Raw genomic sequence first — 26,883 nt, 5'->3', positions numbered from 1 at the left:
ACGTCTCAAACACACTGGTTGAGTTGGAAAATAGGTCTTATGTCCAAAATTCCGAACTATCCCTTTACATTTTTTTTTTTTAAAGTATTGTTTATATAAAGCTGGATCATTGTACAGACTGCTTTGTTTGTCTGTATTTATAGCTATACTTACATTATTGCATCTTACTCACTCATAACTCATCGTCTATCGCTTATCTGGTGTCCGGTCACGGGGGCAGCAGCTTTAACAGGCGACCCCAAACTTCCCTTTCCCGGGCCAAATCAGCCAACTTTGACTGGGGGATCCCAGGCCAGTGTGGAGATATAATCTCTCCATCTAGTCCTGGGTCTTCTCCATGGCCTCATCCCCGCGCCTGAAACACCTCCCTAGGGAGGCGCCCAGGGGGCATCCTTACCAGACGCCCGAACCACCTCAGCTGTCTCCTTTCAACGCAAAGGAGCAGCGGCTCTACTCTGAGTCCCTCAGGAATGACTGAGCTTCTCACCCTATCTCTAAGGGAGACACCAGCTACCCTCCTGAGGAAACTCATTTCGGCCGCTTGTACTCACGATCTAGTTCTTTAGGTCATGACCCATCCCTCATGACCATAGGTGAGGGTAGAAACGAAGATTGACCGGTAGATCGAGATCTTTGCCTTCCAGCTCAGCTCTCTTTTCGTCACAACGGAGCGCTACAGCGAATGCAATACCGCCCCTGCTGCTCTGATACTCCGGCCAGTCTCACGTTCCAATGTCCCCACACTCGCGAACAAGACACCAAGGTACTTGAACTCCTTCACTTGGGGTAAGGACTCATTCCCTACCTGAAGCAGGCAATCAAACGGTTTCGTGTTGAACACCATGGCCTCAGATTTAGAGGTGCTGATCCTCATCCCGACTGCTTCACATTCGGCTGCAAATCGATCCAGTGAGTTCACAGACCGATGATGCCAGCAGGACCACATCATCTGCAAGAAGCAGTGATGCGATCTGCAGCTCACTGAACTGCAAACCCTCCTTCCCCCAACTACACCTCGATATCCTGTCCATGAATATCACGAACAGGATTGGTGACAAAGCGCAGCCCTGGCGGAGGCCAACCCCCACTGGAAACAAGTTTGACATACTGCCGAGTACCTGAACACAGCTCTCACTTTGGGTGTACAGAGATTGGATGGTCCTAAGAAGTGACTCCATACTCCCGCAACACCTCCCACAAAATATCCCGGGGAACCCAGTCATAAGCCTTCTCCAAGTCCGACAAAACACATGTATAAACACCTTTTAAAATCCGACTATAATCTCAAAATATTGAATCAGCGCTGTCACCGCAGGAGGAGGAGACGGCCGACTGCATGTAATACAGAATACAATAAATACCCTCCATTAGATCACTGCAGAACACAGCGGGAATAACTAAATATTCTGCTTATTCACTGTGCATGTCATCAACACATACAGCCATTAGACAATGATCAATGTTCATTTTTTAACGTATTATTTAATAAATATGGCAATTTCTTGCTCGTCTGCAACGTTCTTGATGGCGGCAATTGTGTCTCGCTGAAGTTGCAGGACGGCGTGCTGAGCGGTGCTCAGAGAATCCGACCGGACTTTCAATAAGCTACGTCATTATAACGTGGCCGCTGATGATTGACAGCTGATGATCGGCACCGGCGATTGACGTGCGTCTGCGCTGGAGAAACTACAATAATGGACTACAAAAAACGCGTCGTCCACTTCTCCCCATGTTGTTGGTTTTATCAACAGCTGGTTCACTGACCGGCTTCAGGTCCAGCAGCTCCTCCTTCCTGTTTGACCGTTTGCTGTATTTACATTTCATTTGTGGTTTTAGTTTCGTTTTTGTCAAGTTTGTAACATGATTGAAATAAATAAAAAAAGACCATTCAATTATTATCACTGTCCACACACATTTATCATCACTATTCCCATTACTATATGTCTGCATGAAAGTAATTGTTAAATATGCAAATAGGCATATCGTTTGTTTTCATGAACGGCCGAGGTGTGCGGCACTTTAAATGTTGCTCTCGCAAAGAATTGTTGGTCGGCGTAATCTCCTTTCCTTTCGCATAGGGAGGTCCGTTGCATCCTATGCTAAAGGAGCTCTGAAAGGAAGCATTGGAGCTCCTTTCCTTTGCATTTAGAGAATTTGAACGGCTTTTATCATGGCGGCCACTTGTTTACTTCTGGGTCACTTCTTCAGTTAGGAACCTTCCTAAGCAAAATAGACTATTCGACTGCACCCAAGGCGTGCTGCAGCGTTCTGGATACGCTGCAATGGTTTAGTCGCCGAGGCCGGGAGTCCAGCCAGGAGAGAGTTGCAGTACACTCTTAGAAATAAAAGTGCTAAGTAGAACCATATAAGGTTCTTCGGCTTGTCCTCAAAGGAGAACCCTTTTTGGCTCCAGGTAGAACCTTTTATAAAGGTTCCACCTGGAACCCCTTTGGAAGGTTCTACCGAGAACCACACATAAAGGGTTATACCTAGAACTGTGTGTGTAAGGTTCCACCCAGAACCCCCCATGAGAGGTTCTACAAAGAACCCACGCAGGGAGTTCCACTAAGAACCCTTTCATATTTTAAGGGTTTCATCTAGAACCTGCACAGGGAGTTCCACTAAGAACCCTTTCATTTTTCAAGGGTTACATCTAGAACCCACACAGGGAGTTCCACTAAGAACCCTTTCGTTTTTCAAGGGTTTTATCTAGAACCCACACAAGGAGTTCCACTAAGAACCCTTTCAGATTTCAAGGGTTTCATCTAGAACCCACACAGGGAATTGCACTAAGAACCCTTTCATGTTTCAAGGGTTTCATCTAGAACCTACAAAAGGAGTTCCACCAAGAACCCTTTCATGTTTCAAGGGTTTCATCTAGACCTCACACAGGGGGATCTAAAAACATCCCTTTTCAAAGGTTTTCACAAATAACGGTCTTGTCCTCTGAGGGTTCTATAAAGAACCATATTGTATTCTACAGATCAGTATAGTTCATATTATATTGTGGTCATTTATCATGTTGACATTGAACAAACATTCAAAACATTTTAATGAGAAAAACATTTATTTAAAGATAGTCCAACAGAACAGGCTGTGTAGGTCCCAGGGGAGAACAGGTCAAAAGTCAGCATAGGTCCAGTGGAATCAGCAACATGACAGGCCAGACACATCATGCTGTCCTCAGTCGTGGATTTGTGTAATCTCCAGCAACGGTGACATGGCAGAAAGGGGAGACAAAAAAAGAGTTTTAGTTCCATCAATCCAAGGTGCATTTACTGTGCCTTATTGTAAGCTATCTACAAACAATAAAATAATGCATGGTCCAATGAAAGGAATCAGAGTACATACTGTATGTAGTTATCGTGACAGTGGAACAGAATCATGAGAAAGTGAGGGAACCCCACAAAGTTTTCACATTGATTTAAATAATGTTAAAATACTTTTCAGTGTTTTGTTACAAGTACTCAAAATGTTACGTATTGTAACAATAATGGAAATCTCAGCAAAACCCTCTTTTTCAAGCCAATGGCACACTTCGGCTTTCGTCCAAGCTGTGTAAGTCATTTCTACAAGAAAACAAACAAACAAGCAAACGAACAAAACATAACAAGAAACAAATGCTTAGTCCACCTTTCACCATAAAAGTCCTCAGCTAGGGTCAAGCATGCTGAAATAAGATATTCTATTTAGCTCACCTTGATTCTCTGAAGTTTCTTCTGTTCTCTCTCTCTTCTGTTCTTCTTTGTTCTGTTCTGTTCACAGTAATCACTATTGGTATGTCACACCTGGCTTGTAGAGGGTGAAGACCAGACTATATGCAGCAATCCATGGGGCAACCAGCTCTTAACTCACACATGACAGCAGCCATTGTGCCAGCTCGCAGGCCCAACACACCAAACCTTGCCCTTTCCCCTGCGAGATCAAGGTTCAATTCCCGGCATCAACAAACCCTGATGCGGTAGCCCCAAAGTCAGTGTTACAATATAATTTTTTCATCAGTTAAGGCTTGGCCTCTGACATCAAAGACCTTCCTTTATCACTGAACTTATGTGCAGCTTCACAACTTGACTAAGCCAGTAAGCAGGGTACAGCAGCCATGGGATGAGGCAGATCATGGAAAAGTATGAGGAGGAGACAAATACATGAGTAAAATTGTCTGTAAAATAAGTGTTTAATATTTTTCAAATTGTCTGTCACTAATCCACACATCATCTCAGTAGGCATTAACATGCACTGTTAGAAATTACCAGCATTTCACAATAATTAACAGTATTATTTTACAGTAACTTGTTGTAATTTAGTTCCCCTGTAATATCCCAATGAATACCTGTAAAAACTACAGTATCTTTGGATTTTATAGCATCTAACTCTGCAATCAAAAAACCCCTGTTATATCACAACAAGGTCTGTAATATCACAGCAACACAGTAAAAAATGCAAGGATTTCACAGCATTCAACAGTATTATTACAGTGAAATACTGTATTGAACTATACCCTGGGAAGTCACATGACATAACCGAACTTGGTTTGAACTGAAGATGATGAGAGTCCGGGATGAGAAGAGGGAAACCGCCGCGGTTTCCCTCTTCTCATCCCGGCTGAATGGAGAAGGTGAGCAGCATGGATAACTCTGTTTGCAGCACTTACACCCATGTTATTTAATATGATGATAATATTTACTTTCACATGAACGTTATTCGCATGACACTGTTCATATTTTGTTAGCAAGTGCCCGAAATTGTTGAACGTTATCTCACAGCATTTGCTAATAGCAGTAGTAATAATACTAGCTAGCAAACGGCTGCTAGCACGATTAGCAACGATTTGCTACGTGAGATAAGAACAATAAGACGAGAGAGAAATAAGAAGGAAAACGAACGGGAAAGGAAGTGAAGAAGTTCGTGTTTAATGTCGCTACGTGTACTTTTCAATGTGTTATATGGTTAGACCATGTAGCCCAGGTTTGATTTGAAGCTGAACTGGTCAGTAGCGGGCCGTTGTTTCCACTTGGATGTCTTTTCGTTATGGACTGTTACTGGTACTGTTGTCGTCATGTTCGCTCGCAGGGCTGGTCTGCTCAGGGTGAGCGCGTGCGGCGGTACATGGAAGTGTTTTGCTGCATATTAGCGTAACGTCGCCGTCACTATTCTCCTCTCATGAGTGGTCTTTCCGCACCGAGACAGTGGTTTACCCGTGTTTGCCGAAGCTAACAATACACCCGCATCCTCCAGTTCAGCTTCATATCAAACCGGGGCTACGTGGCCGAACTTATCGCACTGAAAAGTACACGTAGCGACATTAAGCACAAACTTTTTCACTTACTTTCGCGTTCGTTTTTGACTACTCACTGCAGAGCAAAAGCGGTTTTGCCGAACGGTAGCCGATCTAAGCAGGCTAATGACTAGCTAGTCTATGGGGAATATAGCGGCGCCCTGCATCGTTAGAGATATTCCACATAGACCAGCTGCTCGCCATGCATGGATAGGCTACTATTCTGCAAAAACGCTTTTGCTCTTGGTCAAGTTTCAGCTAGGGATAATATTGCCATACACAGGTGATGTAACTCCAAAAATGTCCATTACATTTATGTACAGATCATGTTTTTTACAACATACTCATGATCATAATCTGCATTCAAACTGAAATTCATATTGTTGGTTGCCTTTGTGTAATTTCTCCTTTTTCTTTTTTTCTAGGTCATCAGATGGCCAGGCTAACTATCCTGTTCAGTGTCAGGCTAAGAGTGAGGAGAAATAGATTAGGTAGGTGACGAGTTAAAATGCACCACAATGTTCCACTGTAAATTGGTTGGATGTGAGCATGTGTATCAGAATGTGTATAACTTCGTTAAGCACACAAAACAGCATACTAATGCCCCCTAGTAATATTACTAGTGTGGGGTGCCTGACTGCTACAGAAAACACACAGGACTGCAAATTCATGTTTAGGAAGCAGAGGTCCTACCTGCAGGCTGCTGGGCCTATACCACCAGCTCTACCACCTGACCCATCAGCTCTACCACCTGACCCATCAGCTCTACCACCTGACGCATCCTTGAAATGTAAAGATTTTTTATTCAAATATTTAAAATATAAAATGAGTGATTACATTAGACGCCATTTCTTATCTTTTATGATTAACTACCTCTGACAATGAACAATATTTATCCTTTAATGTTAAATCCATGCTATTGTGTGTTACTATGTTACAGCCATGTGCCACTGCTGTGGACATTAGTACTCCAGAACGCCCCAGCACCTCCTGCTTGTTCATTCAAGGTAATGTTACTTGGATCTAGTATCGACATTTCTAACTCAGTATTTTGTTTTGATTCTAGAAATCTACATCACCACAATAAATAATAATAATGATAACAAATTACATGTGTATAGCCCTTTGTATCTGAAGCAGATCTCAAAGTGCTCATAACACATGATGTTGTATCTATTCATTTTCAGTAGACATGATGAAGCCCTCTGGATGGCTGATATCCATCGAGGGACATGTCGTGATGGGCCCACACCCTTTGTTTTTACACAGAGTAGCTGCTTTCTTCAGCAGCTATTTAAGTCTTCAACCTCGAGTATCCTGCTGCTGGATCGGCGACGCTGGAGTTCATTCAAAGGTATTGTATAAAGATCTCTTTTAACCTTGTAATTCACATTATAGTACAGGCTTCCAACTCAATGATTGTCTTGAGTTCTAAATTGCTGACAATGGAGGTACCTGAGGCTAGCCTGGTGAGACCATCCTGATCTCGCGAACTCATCCATAAATCTATTTAAAACTGAAACTATCTTTGCTTATTAACAGGTGCTTCCTGGGCATCAATCCTGGAAGAGGCTCAAAGACCAAGAAGCGGACAACAATGAACCCTCATGCAAACGCCCTTTTGAGGAAACCTATTGACTTTGAGTGGCCGTCATAGTGAGACAGGTAGTTGACTCGCAAGTTTCTGCACAATTTATCTGCATTTTAAGATGGCTTTGGAAAGTTTGACTAGGAAGTTGAATTTCTTGTATTCTTGAATTTCTTCACATTTGCTGTATGTTGAAAAATATTTATTTGTTAATAAATATGCCATTGGGCTAACATTGACTTTACCTCAGAGTTGTTTGTTCTTTTACAACAATGCATTGTAATATCACAATACTGAAATCACAGTAAATTGCTGTAATCCTTACCGTGAAAGTCATGCAAAATTTATCCAATAATTTATTGTGAATTCACAGTAAAAGTACAGGGCCTTGTTGTAATGATGTACAGCAAAAGGTTGTAATTCCCCAGTAATGTACTGTAATATCACAGTAATTGCGTTGCCATAGAAGCTGTAAAGTTACAGTATACAGTTGTGCTTTTACAACAATGCATTGTAATATCACAATACTGAAATCACAGTAAATTGCTGTGACTTAATTCACAGTATATTGCTGTAATCCTTACTGTGAAAGTCATGCAAAATGTATCCAATAATTTATTGTGAATTCACAGCGTAAAATTTTGCAGTGCATGGTCGCTTTGCATCAACCAGGCCTTGAACTCACAACTTCAAACTGTATCTCTAGATCACGTGACTTGTAACAAACTTTCAAAAGCCTTTGTCCAGTGAGTAGTATAGCTCACTTAGATGCCCCAGAAAGAGGGGTTATATCCTTGCTGTAGGGACCCAGGGTTCAATTTCCCTGGCTGCTTCTTTGCGGTGTGTCAATTTCCTCCTGAAGAAGGGAGTAGTGTAACTAAACTTTAAAAAATGAACACAATTATCGCTGCTGCGCAGCAATGGGTCGGGTTCGGACTATTTTTGGCAACTTCAGGCAATTCTGAGCAACAAACAGGAGAATAGGAAGGCAAGACAGTTGACATTGTAATGTTGCACATTTTGCACCAGTTGAGGCTGAAATCCACAATTTCTGGAACCAAAGACCATTGTCTATCACACTGAGCTAATTGGCAAATGGCAACTCAACTGTGGCTTCACAAATTGAGTAAGCCATTCACTGTCGCGCTGACAGATTTGAAACCACTGTAAAAAAAAAAAAAAAAAAAAAACAGTTTTTGGGATAAAAATGCTGATATGTTTTTGTCAAACATCATCTACCATGACTCTAAAATTTTGTACATTTGTTTCACAAAGACTACCAGGTATTTTGATGTATTACCATTATCACCCTTGCTGGGGCTTGAACCCACATCTGGCACCAAGAACCAGCTCCTAGCCAACTGAGCTAATTGTCTGGAAGTGCAATCAGCAAGGTGTGATATCTGTCAACATGGGAATTGAACCTGTGACCTAAAAGCAGAAGTCACACATTATACAGACAGAGCTAAACAGACACATGATCAGCGCTCTCTGTCTGACCACTGACATGAAGGAGCTGTCAACCTGGCTGTGCGAATGAGTGTGGCGAGTCAGAGGAGTCCCTGCTCTACACGTTCTGCTAGATAGCTCAGTGGGTAATGGTACAGACTTTAGATTTGGAGAGTGGGGGTTAAAATCCCAGTCACAGCTAATCTTTGCCTGGGTCAACAAGATTGGCTGATGAAGGTCTTGCTTTCTTATAATTAATGGTTGTGAAAATAAATTGGTAACAGAACATTTCAGTTTCAGGACTGCCATTATTTGTATGTCTGATCAGAAGGTGTAAGGTAATAGACTAGTATGGTGGACCTGATGACCCGACCCAGCTAGCAGGTTAGCTCAGTCACTACTGCCAGTGACTTTAGACTGGGTAGCAGGTGTTCAAATCCCAAGATGGGCAATTATGTTACAGTTTGATCAACAGGATCTGGAGAAGAAGAAAAAAACAAATAAACAAAAAAATGGATATGAAAAGTATTTGTATCAGTAGTCACAAGGAATTGTATTTTGCACCATTATTGGTAAGTGTTATCAGGAAGTATGTCCCTGGTGACACAGGATCCATGCTTCCAATAATCCCTGAAGAACTCTTTCTTCCAAAAACGGTTCTCTGGATCAAAATTTGAATTTGAATTTGAATTTATTAAAGGATAGCCCCTTGAGATGTAGCATCTCATTTTCAAGGGGGTCCCTGAACAAGCATATACATAGAACACACAACATCAGCAATACACTACATTACATTGTAGACATACATAACATGACAATACAATACAACAAATACAATACAACAAATACAGACATCTTGCTCACACACTCCCACATACCACCCCTACCCCCATAAATTTAACAGAATAGAAATATTAAATAACATAGTAGAAATAACGAAATAACAAAATGGAGAAAGAAGGAATAACAATGGAAGAATCAATGAAGTAATTAACTAAAAACAAGAGCAGTTTGTTTTAAGATGTAAATATAGTGACCTCCTGAAACAATGTAAAGAGGTAATAGAACGCAAAGAAGGAGGGAGATTATTCCAATCAAATGGGGCAGATTATTCCAATCAAATGGGGCTTTATATTGGAATGACCTTTTACCAACCTCTTTAGAGAGTCTAGGAACAAAGAAATAAGGGAAGTTGGTATTTATCTAAGTGGGTATGGGGAGTTGTATGGAATCATAAGTTCTTTTAAATAAGGAGGACAATTAAAATAAATACATTTGAAAAGAAAATGGAACCAATGAGATTGCCTTCTTAATTTGGGTGGTAGCCAGTTCAGAGAATCAAACATGAGACAATGATGTGTTCTAAAAGGACATCTCAAAACAAATCTACATAAGGAGTTAAATAATATAGTCAGAGATTTAAGGTGAGTGTCAGAGGTGTTTTGATAAACAACATCAACATAATCAATAAAAATAGTTCTTACTGGAACCCTTAGCGTTACCAAGAACCCTTTTAAAACCTTTTATTCAGGAAAGGGGTTTTAAAGGGTTCTCTCGATCAAAATGGTTCTTACTGGAACCATTAGTGTTACCAAGAACCCTTGAAAAACCCTTTCTTCGGGAAAGGGTTTTTCAGAAGCAAATGGTTCCAGGTAGAACCTCAGCCCTTGTGAAAGAACCCTATTGGAACCCTTATTTCTAAGAGTGTAGTCAAGGCGGGAGATGACCGACGAACATCAATGTTGAGGTCCAATTAAACGTTACGGAATTTTTTTTTCTCCTGATGAGTTGAGTGACAAGACCTGCTCGCACTTTAGAAACAGCACGTCGCCGTTATGGGCGGGTGGATCGAACCAAATATCGATAGTATCTCTTCTATAAGTTCAGCAAATAACTCGGATTTCTTCACAGAGTTTGTGTGACTGCAGCGTCTCTCTCATCTCTCCCTACCCTCCTCTCCCCCTCCCTCGCTGCCTGTAAAAGGCAAACATGTGAACACGTCATCGTTTCTAAACAAAAATGTGTAGTTGTGAACATTGGAACAGGGCCCAAAAGGGCACCTCAAGGGATAATTCCTTTGAGTTCTTTGTGAGCAAACAGCCAGGTTCAGTAGTAGTTTGCCCTGCAGTTGAACAGTTTTAGGCTAGAAAGTAGGTATAGAGATTGAAGTCATAGGGCCCTAGTTTCGTAGACCAGGCGCAGTCAGCTCTCAGCGCACCTGCGCCACGCCGACGGGGTGTGTCTGCCTGGACTTTGCAAGTTTCGTGCACCGTGCAGGCTCGCGCAGGCACACCTCCCGTCACTCCCACCCGCACAAGTGGGAAAGAGGGAGGAGAAGAAGGCGTGAGTGGGAGACGAGGAGGAGACGAGGCGTGGAGTGGGATTAATACAGCCGATTCAGATCTTCACCAATCAAATGAGCTCCTCTCCTCTCCTTTAATGCGTTAGGGGAGGTTCAGTGCAAGATCCGTCACTTGACAACCCGATGACAGAAGCAGCGCCGCCGCTCCCATCTCGCGCATCACGCACTGTGCGCGCGTATCATAATAATAACAATGCCAATATTATAAAAAAACAGGAGAGAGAGAGGGAGATGTTTTGGTCCGAGAGGCTGAGTTTCCGTTACGTGTGCCATCCGCCTTTGATCTGACGTCAGATGTGACGGGACAATCTATATAGATATAAATTCACGTGTTGATTCAATTAGTTGCATTAAATAGTGTTTGTTGTGATTATTTATTGCATTTAAATGTGCCTAGAACTGTGGAAACCTAAACAAAAAAATGAACTGAACTTTGAACTAGTTCAGAATTGAAATGGTGAACTATGAATGTGAACAGTTCACTAGTTCATGAAATGTGTGAACTTGCACAACACTGTGTGTTCCCGTGTCCAGCTTCCCATGTCCTTTTGTGGGTTTTTGGTTTATCATAAGTGTTTCTTTTAGAAACTTGTGGTCTCCCTCTGTTGATACTTTGTTTTATTAGTTAAATAAATATTTTTGACTTTACCTTTTGTCCTTTTGCCATTTTGCCTGCATTTGCCTGCCCAGTTAACACAATTAATGACAAATGAATTTGGTTTCTGTTGTGTCAGGCTTCTGTACTTTATTATGATTATAATTAACAGGCAATCATCACCAGACGCAAGCGTAAATGGTGTGCTAACAATCGATCTATTATATTAATATAATTATAAACCCACAAGGACTCTGTTCCATAACCGTCTCTGCCCGTCTGTCAGCAGCAGGTCCTTGGGGGCTGATTGACAGTAACTGGGGGGTGGCAGCCTGGTACAAGAAGGAGATAGCAGGAGGGCAAGGCATGGGGTGCAGTCGAATAGTCCAAAAATAAGGTCCTAACTCCTATTCCTAACTCCTATTCCTTGACCTCTGGGGAAAACGTCACGGGGTTAAGGAAAGGCGATAGGAGAACTCAAAAGGATTTAGGAAAAGACGGCTCTGAAAGGAAGCATTGGAGCTCCTTTCCTTTGCATTTAGAGAATTCGAACAGCTCTTATCACTTACTTACGGGTCACTTCTTCAGTTAGGAACCTTCCTAAGCAAAATAGACTATTCGACTACACCCATTGGAGGAGGGGAAAAAGAAATGCAATCGAGATGAGTCAACACTGACATCCGGCATGCAATCACAAGTCTGGTGTGTGCACAAGTTTGTTTGTATGTGTACTTATTTGTAGCAGCCTTGAGCTATTTGTATATAACTTAGTTAAAGCATGACGTGTTAAAATGTGTTCTGCTACCTTCAGTTTGTTGAAGGGATCTAATTATCTTCAGAAGGCTTTCTTCTTCCTTTATTGCAGACGTTGTGATTTGCTCTTCAATTAGCGAGCCAACTCAAGATGGTTGTTTGATAATAAAGTTGATTAAATCAGGCTTATAACGCTAAATCCATTAAATGTGGGTTTAATCATCTTAAACAATGGGATTTGGCTGATGTGAAGCATCCTTGTTTGGTCTATTTTCAGCTGTAAACACAGTGGGCCTCATTCACCAAGCGTTCTTAAGATGAAATGTGTTCTTAAACCTCATTTACACTGTTTTCACCAAGATTCTGACATTCACCAATGTTGTCTTATGTTCTTAGGTAAGAACAAATCCTACAACATTTAAAAGCATACTTATGCACATTTGAGTGCCAATGTGTGTGTGCAAAATAATTGGTTATTGCCTTTTCTTCTATTCTACAGTTGTATAATACTAGTAGGATTGAAATTACAACATTTTGTATCATTTTTAATCTTGTTCAATTATTACTTTCATAACTGTGGAAGCAAACAAACTTACATATTTGGATATAGGACAACAACTTAAATGATATAACAACTAGAATAAACAGCTGTTTTCCCTCTGGCATGTTGCTCATCACTAAGTGTTTATCTTAGTATAAGGAGTGGGAGACCCATTAATATAGTAGGGAGCTTAACAGGTGAACAGGTTTTTTCTCTGGTTTTAAACAGGGGGAGGAGTAAAGCTAGGGCTAACTGAACAAAATCGGCATGTTCTCATGAGTGTTAGTAGAATGTCTGCAGGTTCTAACTGTCAAACAGACTTCAATTTTATAGAAATACTTCAGTACCATTGATTGTCATTTCAAATTTGAGATCAACATTTTGATTATGCAAATTGTGGAAGAGGACATGGATCGTGGTAAGGAAAAAAACAACCCTTATATAATGTGTGAGTGAAATATGCCTACAGCTTTGTTTTTTGACTTTGACTTCTGCTTTAGCATGACACAAAGCTTATTTTACTGTGATCCTTATACTTGGTCATTTATTTATTGTTTTTGTCTTTGACTGTTTGTCATCTCTTGCAGCATCAGTAACTATGAATGGATCAGTTATGCATCCCTTGTCTCCTGACAATTGTGAGATTGAAATTTTAGACAATGGAAAGAACATTAGAGATGTCATAGACAGCAAAATAAAAGAGCTTGATGCAGTGGTGAGTATCAGACACATCACGTCACTGAAGGTTCTCTGTATAATTGTGTGAAAGTATTGTGGGATAGCTGAGAGGTGCATTTTCAAAATAAAATGTTACTCTCCTTTATTATTCAGGACAATGATGAGCCATTCTATGTGGCAAATCTGGACAGTGTTTTTGAAAGACACCTCCGATGGCTTAACAACTTACCACGAGTCAAGCCTTTTTATGCAGTGAAGTGCAACAACACAGCCGCAGTTCTGAAGATGATGATCGCTCTGGACACAGGTTTCGACTGTGCCAGCAAGGTACTGATGAAGCATCTCAAAGATAATCTAACAAGGACAAAGGGTGTTTCCTTCTCAGTTTGCTCATTTGAACTATGTTTTGGTCTAACAGGGTGAGATCCAGCTGGCTCTGTCCCTCGGAGCGAAACCTGAAAATATAATTTACGCACACACAACCAAACCAATGTCACACATCAAATACGCCTGTTCTCGTGGAGTAGATACGATGACTTTTGATAGTGACTATGAACTCCTAAAAATTTCTCTTTGTCACCCCAAAGCCAAGTAAGTGAGCAACTACTGATACGTTTGATTCAAGTGTAGATTACTGTTAGTGTATTGATTACGTGTTTTGGATCTCTTTCCAGACTGGTACTCCGCATCGCGGTGGATGACTCTGCATCGCTGATAAGACTCAGTTCAAAGTTTGGAGCCAGATTGGAGTCTGTTGGTAAGCTGCTGGAACGTGCTGCAGAGCTGGGCTTGGAGGTCATTGGGGTCAGCTTCCATGTAGGCAGCGGGTGCACTAGGAGTTCGGCGTACAAGCAGGCCATAGCAGACGCCCGACGGGTCTTTGAAATGGGGGTAAGTCATGGTCAGAGCAATATAAAATAACAGTGTTGTGGGTTATGGGCGTTAGAGTACTCTTAATTACTTTTTTCGTGTAACGTGTAACGTAACGTGTTAGTTTCGTGCGTCAAGCAATCAGTAACTTCGTTATTTTTTTTAAAAAGTAATCCGTTATTTTAAGAATTTCTCCGGATACGGAAAGGAAAATCCCGACTGCATCCTGCTTTTTGTCAGACAGTAGTGTTCCACCTGCGGATGTGTCAGCGGAGGCGCAGCGCTGTGAAGCATCTGTGCCCTGCTGCTGACCTACGTTACCTGTGTCAGCGATTCAATACCCCACCACCGTCCAGCGCACCCGTGGAGTCTCGTTCTTACTCCCAGGAGAAATCGACTGTCGGACAGATGTTTTAAAAATCTTCTTCTGCTACGTTTTAATCACTACTTTGAAGAGTAAATGTAAGTGGACGATGGTAAAGTGAATTTAGGCCTGTGACACTTGAATAGTATTTTGGTTCGGCTATTAGGCTATTTGTCATTTGCCTGTGTGCCAGTGAGCGATTTATTCGGCCTGTTATCATTTTTGTTCGACATAGATCCAGCTGTTAAAATTTCTGTTAGATCGTTGACTGGTCGTTAATTTCTAAATGGATCTGAGTCTGCTACCTGTTTACCTCAGATTGTGTTTACAAGTAAGCGCACTTTATGCACTTTCATAACTGCATTCGGGTTAAAAAAAATTCAGGAGTTACCTAATCTTGTTTGGTGCTCATATATAGGCTACCTGGGCTGGGTAGGTGTGAATTATGATTCATATGTTGTGTGATCAAAAAAAATAATTGATTAATAAAGCGCTATGTGGCATATTGCTAACTGTCTTTATTGTTATCCTGCAGAGTTAATTTGGTTGTATGACTGACGTTATTCATCATTGTCACAACTTCTCGGTGCATTTAAAGGAGGCTGTGTGTGTGTCGGTTAAGTTGCAGCATGTGCGAGGCGCTGCAAATGGCTTTTAATTTCTGGTAACGCATGAGTACTCTAACGCGTACAACAATACCCTAGAGCTCTAGCCATAGGAAATGTGTGTATCTTTTTGGAGTGGAGCGGCCATTCCTAAAAAAAAAAAGGTGAGTATAAAAGGATTTTTAAAGTGTGAATAGTTAGCCACTTGATGGCTAACGACATCGGCCATTGTTTTTGGGATAACAGGCTGTTGGACAAATGGGCTTTCAGTTGAATGGGACATCTTTTGGACTACTGGGGTTTTGGAATAATGGGCAGTTGGAACAATGGGCTGTCCCCCAGACAGCAAGCCCAAGCATATAAACCCTTTATAAATGGTGCCTTATTACAGTAGTACTGATGTGTTTTTCAGAATTTGTCGGGCCTCCAGATGAGTCTCTTGGATATTGGTGGAGGGTTCTCTGGGAGAGAGGACTGTCAAGAGCAATTTGAAGAGGTAAAATTTATAAAATGTATAGTGTTAGGTAGTGCTTGTTCATTCTTCTTCTTTTTCTTCAAGCAGCTCCTTATTCTAAACGCCACTTTGTGTTTATTTGTGTTGCCTGGCCTGGACGCACCGGAAGGGAGGCTTAACTCTGTGTAGACACCGACAACATTTCATCATTCATGGCTGAAATATCCACTATTACTGCTTTGTACATGTAACCCACATGGTTACTAGACCCATGTATGTCATTTAAATGCAACATAGATGGTACACTAGCTCTGTGGTCATTGCCATAATCACACAGCGCGAGCCGCTGACCAGTGCACCCAACGCTAAACAATCTGACGAGCCGTGGAACGAGACGTATGTATTGTCATGCTGAGAGGAGCTGCTTCACCGTCTCAGCCTTTTGGGTGAACTCCGATTGTTTTTTCTGCCGGATAGAAAGTGAGTCTGAACCCCTAGTGGTTCAGTGGCGAGCCAGGAGAACAGAACGGAACGTAATCATGGTGTGGCTGTGGTTCCTTAGACAACTTCCCCAAAGATGTCGATGTGTAGATTGGTGATAAATTCATCTTCAGAGTCAGGCAGGTGGAATGAGAATTATCTTGATTTAAACAGATATCAAGCCTGCATCCAAAGCCGTGCGGGGCCCCCTCGGTTCTTCCGAATCCCTGGCAGAGTTCTTCCTGGAGCCTCTGCATCTGTTCCACCTGAGAAGTCCTTTCTTGCCCTCGAATCGAAGGAAATCCAAACTCTCCCTGCCACATACATTTCTTTTAAAGCACTCTACTTCCTGATCAAACTTCTTCTCGCTCATCCTGTCACCTTAGTAAATTTATCCTCTTCCTCTCCAATGGAAGAGAGAGGTTGCCAGGCGCTCCATCCTAAAGCTATATTTTGTACTTATAAGGTTATGTTTTGCTCAGCCATTTCGGTGTCGAAATGATACTTAGTTACTCCCTTGTATGGGCTTTACTTCCTATAGCTGGTGTGTAACACACATACAAAGAGAGACATTTATGTCTCTGGGCCTCATCAGATAGCTAAATTTTAGTTACAACTGGGCCCCTTCACATCTTCCTCCTAAACCTAAACATTCCTTACACCTTCGCTCATGCAACATCTGGTTATAGTTAAATCACAACTAGAACGTGTCATCTCTGGCTGTGTCTGTGGAATCCACCTCGAGGAGAACTTCCATTCATTCCAGTCATGAACACAAATAACAACACACAAAATCTACTTGGGTAGTAAAGGAACACTACACTTGACACACATAACACAGGACTGGACTGATTAACTTTAATTTTACTTTAATTTTAAAGAGCTCTGGTTTTTTGGATTTCATTTGTATATAGTGATAGGTAAATATTGCTGCAGTACAATAAAATGTTCATGTTCAACTTGAGTTGATTTAATAACTAAATCCAGCTCTCTGAACCTAGCTAAGTATCAGAACTGCTAAGGGCGCTACAAAAAATCCTACACTTAAAGTTGAACTGTTGACATTTTATTGCAATTTACCTGTGAACATCATAATATCATATAACTTGCATAAGACTTTGGTAACAATACAAACATGGATACAGTTATATCTGAAAATGTTAAAATGCCTAACTCACTTGTAGTAAGTGGTGTAACTGGTAGTGATACAGACAATGATTACTTGGGACAGCATTGGAAAATTGGAAGAGTAATTAAAGTTACCAGCAGTGAAGCTTCCAAGTTCCAAGACACTGCCATAGTGGAATACAGGTTAGGTGGAGCTGTCAAGTACCTTAAAGATACTTTAACTTACAATAGGCCCCCATTAACCCGAACATCATCCACAACATTCAGCTGTTGTCTGACCTGTACACAGCAGACAGAGGTTCCACCTTAACTCAGACTTACCTTAGTGAACTGAATATTATTGCTTGCCTCAGCGGAGCAGATTTTGAAAAAGTTCTGCTAGATGAACCAGCAAGAATCCAAGCGTCTATAGAGAAGAGAAGAACTGAATCTCAGCAGCCTAGCCCTGCCTACATAGCTGATGCAATGGCAGCAGGTGACTATCAGGCACACCCCCATGTACCCAACCTCACCTTCACCAGAGGTAGTTGCATCAATGTCGCCTTCACCAAGGCATCAAACCAGTACTTACCTCCTGAGCAGCTCACCACTCCAGAGATACAAAAAGTAGTGGTTAAGCATGTCATCAAGAATAGTGATCCACTATCATGGCAACACCAAGCTCAGACCCTTTTCAGGGAGAATCCCCTGCCCCAGTTCAGAGTCTGATTACGACACATAGCACAGCGATGTAGAGTTTTATCTTACCGACCCTGCTATGTCTGCTTCGCATACAACCTGAAATATGGTTGAGAGACTTTTCCCCCCTGCCGCCACAATGGGCAAGCATCTTGGACCCAACACTTCTCCCCATGAATATCTAGCCCTGCATGACTTTGCTTATGGTGTCATCGATGACGGCGATTAGCTTTTCTCTAAGTTCTTAAGTACGAACCAAGACTCTGGCTCATTCTGGCTATTTGCAAGGCTTGCAGTCAATCTTGAGTAAAGTCATCAAAAGAGGTAGCATAGCTGCTAGTAGAGTTCTCAACGGGCCTGAAAATTACGACCTGACCCGGCCCGTGGTTTTAAAGCCCGGACCCAATGTAACCCGACACATCAACATGGATTATCTGCCCGAACTCGGCCCGCCGCCCCCCCCCCCCCCCCCCCCTTTTTTTTTTCTCATACACGTATTATCATGACCAGAAGACGGCGACGGTGAATTCACCTGCGGCAAGTTTACTTTTCACCAACTCCATCTACTTCTCCAGGCTAAAGACGTGCACGCAGTGGCGTCAGGTCTGCCCCCGCCCCTCTCCATGATGCACGTTACACGCAGCAGCCAGACTTTACGGTGAACAGCAGCGATGATTAATACTTTTTTCTTTTTTCACTGAGCGGAAAAAATAAGCCGGCCCGACCCGACCCGAGTCACTTGTTATATTTTAGGTCTACTTCATGTCTTGGTGCTGCCTCGTACCAAGAACAAGAAGGCAAAAAGCGATTTATTGCTTATGCTAGCAGAAGACATACGTCCAGTGAAAAGCGGTATCCAGCCCATAAGCTTGAATTCCTAGCACTGAAGTGGTCGATTGTGGAGAGGTTTTCTGATTACCTTTATGGTAATACCTTCACTGTCATAACGGACAACAATCCCTTGACATATGTCCTGAAGTCAGCTAAACTGGATGCCACCAGCTATCGCTGGCTAGCTGCTCTTTCCACATTCAACTTTACATTTTGACATTAAGTATGGTGCTGGGACGAGTAACCAGGATGCAGATGGCCTTTCAAGGTGGCCCCATGACAGTATAGCTGACGACCATGCTTCTCTTGAGGAGGAAGAGCTGATCAAACAGTTCACACCACACCATCTATCTTCATCTCCCAACCAACAAAACGTACCTGTTGATGCTGTTGCTATCTTTTGCCAACACCTTCCATCACCTTGGTAGAATCCCTCGCTATCCATCCTGATGCAGTTCTAGACAGCTATGAAAATGATGACGTGTTAGGCTGTTCCACCATACCTGCTCACACAAGAAGAACTCCAACAGCATCAAAGGTCCGACCCAATCATTGGACGCATTGTCCAAGTCTTGGAGGGCGGGGAGATGAAGCCAACCTCGTCCCTGACTCTGTGGAGCTCAAGCTAAGGCTCAGAGCAAAGAAAAGGTTGGAGATGAGAAATGGTCTGCTCTACAGAACATGTCGATCAGGAGATGATGTATCTTGCCAGTTTGTTGCCCCAAAGTCTCTGGGTTTGGTGAGATCAATATTCTATTAGCCAAAAAATGGCTGCGGCAACTCTTGTGAACATCCATGCAACTTGCCCTATGCAACTCGTGTGCATTAATTACTTATCCCTAGAGCCTGACAGTCACAATACCAAAGACATCATACTCATCACAGACCATTTTACCAAGTATGCCTTTGCCATACCAAAAAAAGATCAAAAGGCCACAATGGTTCTCAAGAACCTCTGGCAGCAGCAAACCCTGAAGTCTGCAGGCCAAGAACTAGACAGTCACCCTCAACTCTCAGAGAAACTCTCAGAATCTGAGGATGACGTGTTTGTCTATCCTGCCCAGTATTCTGATCCTCAAAAAAGATTCATTCAAGGGTGTTTTCCAACCATTCTACCCAGTTCTGCGACCTCCCAGCCTCAGGATGGTCCTGGTGACAGCGGCCTCCCTGCTGATCAGCCTGGGTTGGTAGAAGGAGAGGAGCCCCAGCTCATGGTTGAGCAGCCTCCTACTGAAGAGGATATTATGTAACCGGATTTGACAAATGAAAGTGGAATGGATGTTACTATTGAAAAGGAACCAGACATGACAAATGGAAATCCAGCTGTTGCTGATGAGAAGGAAAATCCTGCAGATGGAGAAGTTCTACAAAATGTTGAGCCAAAGCACCCTCTCTCAGACATCTAACGAAGAAACTGAAAGGGAAACTGTAATAGATGGAGACACAAATGACTCCACACGAAGGTGACATTTAGGACATTTAGCAGATGCTCTTGTCCAAAGGGACTTACAATAAGTACATTTGTCAAAAGAAAGAAACCACAACATATTGCCGATAAAGAGTCAAAAAATAGAAACAAGTGTTGGGTCCTCATCTGAGAAAAGAAGTAGCTGTTCAGCAAGGATACCTTAAATACAACAGCTATGATCAAAGAACATAGACATGTTTTTTTTGGGGGGGGGTGGAAGTCAGTCATGCTATGCAGAGTCGAGGTGAAGTCTTGAGCTTTTTGCAAAAGATGGCAAGTGGCTCTGCTATCCTGACATTGGTCAGGCGCCAGAACAGAGAAGAGTTGGGTCTTTGCTGAGTGACATTTGGTGATTACAACGATGGTGTTACTAGCCAGCCAGCTGAACTAGAGGAGATAAGTGCTTGCGTAGGGGCGTGTGGCTTGACCAGTGTTTGGAGGTAGACGGGTGCCGTTCATTGATGGCCTTGAAGGCCAGTGCCATCATCTTAAATTGGATGTGGGCTGCAACAGGGAGCCAGTGGAGGTCACGGAGGAGGGGGGTCACATGGGAGAATTTGGGTCAATTGAAGACAAGGCGTCCTGCTGCGTTCTGGTACAATGGTTTAGTCGCAAAGCAGGCCTTGGAGAGAGTTGCAGTAGTCAAGGTGGGGGATGACCAGTGCTTGGACCAGGAGTTGCGTTTCATCCTTTGGGACTCAGTCACTGTGAGGAGGGCCGTCTCAGTGTAGTGAGCAGTCCTGAATCCTGATTGATTAGGGTCAAGGAGGTTGTTCTGTGAGAGATAGGATGACAGTTGGTTGTAGGCAGCACGCTCCAGGATTTTAGAGAGGAATGAAAGAAAAGATACAGCTCTGTAGTTTCGAATGTCAGCAGAGTTGAGGGTAGGTTTTTTTTAGGAGTGGCTTCACTGTAGCTGTCTTGAAAGCCGCTGGAATGAGACCTGGGGCCCGTTTCACAAAGCAGGTTCAACAAACTCTGAACCTAACCCTGAACTCTGAGTTGACCAACTCTGAGATGGGCAACTCTGAGTTTTCAGTTTCAGAACAGCGGTTTTGAATTAGTTCAGTCAACTCTGAGTATGTAAACTCTGAGTTACGCGCGTGCCTGCCGACTCTATAAAGCCATCATCAATGGAGCTCCGATACTACGATTCACCATGGCAACGGGGAGAGCGTCATTAGATATTACTGAGTGTTTATGTAGAAAACGAGCTCATCCTGAGAAAGCGGAGCAACGTAACTGCAGCAAAGTAGCGATAGTTGGCGTGGCAGACAATTACTGCCCGATCTAATGTGTATAACTGAATGAAACAGTCGATTGATCTAAAGGTAATAACTCTTTATTTTTGGCCTTGCACAGCGACACTGTGGTGTAATGGTTAGCAATGCCGCCCCCGGTGCAGGCGACAGGGGTTCAACTCCCGTAGTTCACAAAGTAGCGCATCAAATAAATGATCATTTTCATTGGGTGTAATCCCCCCAGGCACAGAAAGAAAGTGGCGTCAGTTGAAAATTAAGCATAAAATTAAGCATAAGCATAATAATATTGCAAATACGTTGACTAAGGCATATGATTTTAATCATATTTCACATATTAAACAGTAAATATAAGCAGATATTTCAACACAGAAATGTACTTAAACATTTCATAAATCTCCCGTTCGCAAAAACACTACCTCCGCAAAGAATCTGGTTGCGGATTATGTCCGCGATATGAAATGTTGAAAATGACGGAGAATATTGTTTAGATAATATCTAATGTGATTGGAAGGAAAGGTAATCAAAATTGTCTCCCAACGCAAAGCTGCTAGAATCACTTTTATTTCCATATCGATTAGGTTGACGATGAAAGGACGGCACATTTTTTCTGAGTTGGTTCAGATTCCGGAAAAAGGCGGAGACATGTAGGGAGAAACTCAGGGTTTGTTGAAGCAAACCTGCTAGCGAGCAGGTTAGGTTCACGGAGTATGTTACCCGGGTAACTGACTCAGATTTATGCTGAACTGGCTTTGTGAAACCGAAAAACCAGAGTTTCCCTCATCTCAGGGTTAACTAACTCAAGGTTTTCACTAAACCTGCTTTGTGAAACGGACCCCTGAGGTGAGGGAGGAGTTGATAAGGGCGGTGAGGAATTGCAAGATCAACATAAAAAATCCACACTTGCTCCCGCACTCACTTGAAGCTCTTTTATTAAATTAGTCAAATTTTCGGGCTATTGACCATGATCAGGACCCAGTTTTTTACTTCTGTTGTGTGACTTCCTTTTAGAAAATAAGCACACTCATGCAGACTGATCACAGGTGTGTGTGGTTGTCAGAGGAAGTGACATCATTAAACACGGAGAAACTTAGAGCTTGACACATTCAAACATAATCCTTTCGACCGCAAAAGAACACATGTAGTAATCTAGAAAAGAAGAAAAAAAAGGAAAAAGAATCAGATACAAATATTCTCACCAACATCCTACATATACAGGGTAAAATACATAACAAATACAGACTTCAATCTTCACGGAAATAACATGATGGTTTCAATTATGTAATGATAAATGTACAGGTAATCATACATTCATTCAATAAATTAAATGTGGGAACCATCTTTACAAACATACACTAAAGTCTAATTAATCATTTAGACCAAAGCTGGTCCCAAAAGTTTGAAGTTCTGTGATCCAAAAGGCTTCTCGTCTGAGAAGAGTCTCCTTTAGATCACCACCACATCTAGGCAGGACTACTTTTTCTGGAGGAACGGGAAGATGTCATGTGAGATGTCTTGGAGAAGAGAGGAGGGAATCAGGTCAAGGGAGCAGGTGGTGGCACAGTTAGAAGTAACAAGTGTGTGAACGTCTTCAGAGGAGAGATGGCTGAAGCTGGTAAGGCCAACAGAGGAGATAGGGAGTTGGGGGAGATGGTTTCTGGAAGGGTATAGGAGTGAATGAGGAGCTGATGTCTTTTTTGGTAAAGTAAGTTGCAATGTCATCAGCAGTGAGGGAAGAAGGAGGAGAACATGGAGAACATGAAAGGTTGGAGACGGAAGAGTTGATAATCTTCATGGTAACAGTCACAATATTTTGGACACTGGGAATACATTTTCTGAGGTCCTAACCCTCCTTAGACACCAAAAACACGCATATGCATCTATGATTTTTTTTTTCTGAAAATCATGGTCGGTCCTTTGAGACAATATACAAATAACTTTAAAAATGCTTGTTTTGGCAATGGTGTTTCGCTCACTCAGAGCTAGGCTATGCTACCCACAGAGCTGCTCTGTAAACACTGAACATAACGTTGTCTCGGCATAAATAAGGCAGCGACCTTGTTGTTTGTACCCCAGAGAGTCTCTGGTTTGTACTCATCGTAGAGTGCTGGAAGACCACAGACCGCTATGCTGTGTTTGCCTCGATTACTGACAAAGTCAATCAGCGTTGAGATTCTCCTTGTGTCATCACTCGTCAGTGATGACACAAGGAGAATCTCAACGCTGATTGACTTTGTCAGAGTGTCATGGCTGGAGGTGAAACATTTAAACTCCAGCGATAAAAGATTTTGCTTCATTCGCATCCAACACGTCATTCCCAGAAATCTGTTTGCGCGGACATACAACCAGTCGTGTATGTGCATTGACTTTACATATAATTTGGTGCCACGTTCGGTGTGAACGCCCCTTAATGGTAGGTAGGTGGGTAGACTTGATTGTCACGATACGAGTACAGCGAAGTTACAGAATCACTCCATCCGTACATATACAGCATACAGTACATATAGTAGACAGACATAACGAGATGACAAGTCAGTAAAAGTGGGTAGAAAGGGGGGAGAACAAGAGGAGAGGGGAGGAGAAAAAGGCAGCTCCCAGACTGTGTTCCTGTGGGACAGCACAGTATGGGACCAGGAAAAAAAAACAAAGCAACAAAGCAACATATGAGCACACTTGACACGAGAGAACTCAAAAAACAACACCAACCTGCACCGGGGTAGGGGGAAAGGGGGGAAAAGGGGGAGGCAGACAGGGAGCCAGCCGCTGCCGTTACAGTGCAGCCAGCGGACCCTGCCTGACGCACTGGGAGGTGAAAGCGACGAAGGCGTGGAAGGGGGGGGGGGGGGGTGTATTGCAAATGTCTAAATATCAAATGTTGAAGACGTTTGATCACTTGGTTTCATCAACGCTCTGGCCATGGCATGTACTTCATAGAAACACATGCAGAAACCTTATATTTGTTGCCTCTAATGTTACTTAACATTTAAGTGTCAGCAATTCTTTGGAAGATAGACGTATATATATACCTGTGACCTGTTCTTTTAACCCAATGCGTTTTTCCCTCCAAGTTTTCAGAAGTCATTAATGGAGCACTGGATGAATTCTTCCCTCCTGAGAGTGGGGTGCAGATCATTGCAGAACCAGGCCGATACTACGTGGAGTCAGCCTTCACACTGGCAGCTAATGTCATCGCCAAAAGAGCAATCTTAGATGATATGGATGAACATAGCGGTAATGTATATACAGTATATATATATTTTACGTTAGGTATCCAGTATTAACACGCAAACGCCGATACAGGCAAACTCTGGTTTTTGGGTAAAAGCAGGTAGGGATTTATTTGTGGTAAAGCAAAGGGTGACTGGGGGTTTGGGGGAGTCCAGAGGATGGGGAATGGACTGAGATTCCAGGTAAGATGGCGGCTGCCGGTGAGTAATTGAGTCTGTTGCTGGTGTAATGGAGACAGGTGAGTGGGCAGTTATAGTTACTCAGTTGTGGAGAACCATGTTGTTGCATGTTGTTGCCTTTTGGCACATTTTGGCATCATTGCCATTTATGTAACTGTGATTATTTTGTGTATTTTTCCAGATGGTGAGGAAAACAGCCCTGACAGAATGATGATGTACTACATTAACGATGGAGTCTATGGCTCCTTGAGTTGCCTGATCAATGATCCTGTCCACAACAAGCTTGAGCCATACCTCAACAGGGTAAATATCAACCCTATCATCACGAAATAAATTAAATATTGGAACAATTATTTACATCACCAGATTCATTTTTTGTTGTTGTTGTTTTTTAGTATTTAAAATGACTGCATTCCACTGTCTGTGACCATGTCAACTACTGAGTGGTACAAGTTTGTCATTATATAAAAAAAATCTGTTGTTAAATATGGTTAGGTTTAGCCTAATGCATGAGCATGGACACAAATTGTCCAATGGATTTAAATTTTGTGACCGTTTCACAAATTGCATTAAGACTGTTGTAAAAGAAAGCCAAACCTTACCTGTAGATCAATGACAGAAAGCAGTTTGACTGTGACAATATTACTGTCCACCTAAAGATGATCCTATTCCCTGCATTAGTACTTTACTTTGGTGTTGGACATAAGTCTTGAGGTGTGGATTTGTTCCATATGAACAAATGCCTTGGGAAGCTGGGTTCTAAACAATCTTTAACATGCACAGTAATTCATTGTTCATTTAAAGATGATGTGGAACAGCATGCTGGATGCATGAGAAAATTATCAAACGTGATATCACACATGAGATTTAATTGAATAGATTGTTTGAGAATATGATAACCCGTATGATGTAGATTCTCTTTTTCAATGTTGCAGGCCGTTGATAGCAGCGAGCAGAGATATCTGTCTGTTATCTGGGGTCCAACCTGCGACAGCATTGACAAAATCACCGACAGCTGCTGGATTCCTGAGTTACACGTGGGGGACTGGCTTCTCATCGACAACATGGGTGACTACTCTGTTAGTATATGCACAGACTTCAACGGCTTTGAAAGAGCACACATTTACCCTGTTGTGACAGCTGAGACATGGGACACCTTAATCCTTAAATCTTTCTGACATCAAATGTCCATTAACGATCTGGGAACACTGCTGGTTGAATGATGATTATATATGTATACATATACACACATATGTGTTCTTTCATCATGGAGATCTTCTGTGTGTGTGTGTGTGTGTGTGTGTGTGTGTGTGTGTGTGTACACTATCTTGACCTCCATTAAGGAAGCTGCATAGTTGGTCCTATTTGTATTATTCAAACATAGCCTTTGTTGGATCCAGAATTATTTGTTAATGTGAAATAAAGCATTGTTGTCATGATTTCCTCGTGGATCCTTTCACTTATTTGAATGAAAAATACAAAATTTGTGAAGAAAAGGTATCGAATGAAATGAAAGCTTTTTAGTGTGAAAATACCTCAGTTTCTCCAAACAGTGCTGAAGGAGACTGTAACTTTTTTGTCTGGAGTATATAGGTAGGTAAGTAGATAAATAGATAGATAGATAGATAGATAGATAGATAGATAGATAGATAGATAGATAGATAGATAGATAGATAGATAGATAGATATACTTTATTGATAGATAGATAGATAGATAGATAGATAGATAGATAGATAGATAGATAGATAGATGATCCCAAGCTGGGAAATTAGAGTGTAGCAGCAGCATTACACACAGTGACAACACAGTAACTAAAGATAAAGAACACAATATGTAAAAAAACAACAACAGAGAAGGACTCAAATGCAGACAGATGAAGCAGACAAGGACAGTTAAGTGATTTAATTACTAGCTAATAGTTTGCCCTCAGTTTGCAAGAAAGTATTGATTTAAACCCAAACCATGACCCTTTCCTAAATTAAAAAGACAAGTTTGTTGCCCAAACCGAAAGAGATTTCTCTCAGAAAGCCCTGAAACCTGACTGGCTTAAATGACTGGGAGCCCTCCCAGTCAGGGACAGGTGAAACCAATCAAGGA

The 26,883-nt window shown here is 42.1% G+C and overlaps 1 protein-coding gene across 1 annotated transcript in view; it reads left to right on the top strand.

The window, feature by feature from the left end:
• Positions 1 to 25,963, top strand: part of LOC311031491 (ornithine decarboxylase-like) — a gene marked incomplete at its 3' end in the record, with an annotated part of 229,983 nt that extends 204,020 nt beyond the window's left edge. The window contains exon 8 of the mRNA XM_084037796.1: positions 25,721 to 25,963. Coding sequence (XP_083893922.1) covers positions 25,721 to 25,963 — 243 coding nt within the window. The remainder of the gene's footprint in view (positions 1 to 25,720) is intronic.
• Between the last annotated feature and the right edge of the window lie 920 nt (positions 25,964 to 26,883).

This window comes from Eutrigla gurnardus (genome assembly GCF_963514095.1).
Source record: "Eutrigla gurnardus genome assembly, chromosome: 20".
In the NCBI taxonomy this organism is placed as follows: Eukaryota; Metazoa; Chordata; class Actinopteri; order Perciformes; family Triglidae; genus Eutrigla; species Eutrigla gurnardus.
The sequence above is the reverse complement of the archived record's forward strand: the minus strand, read 5'-3'. Positions and strand labels throughout refer to the sequence as shown.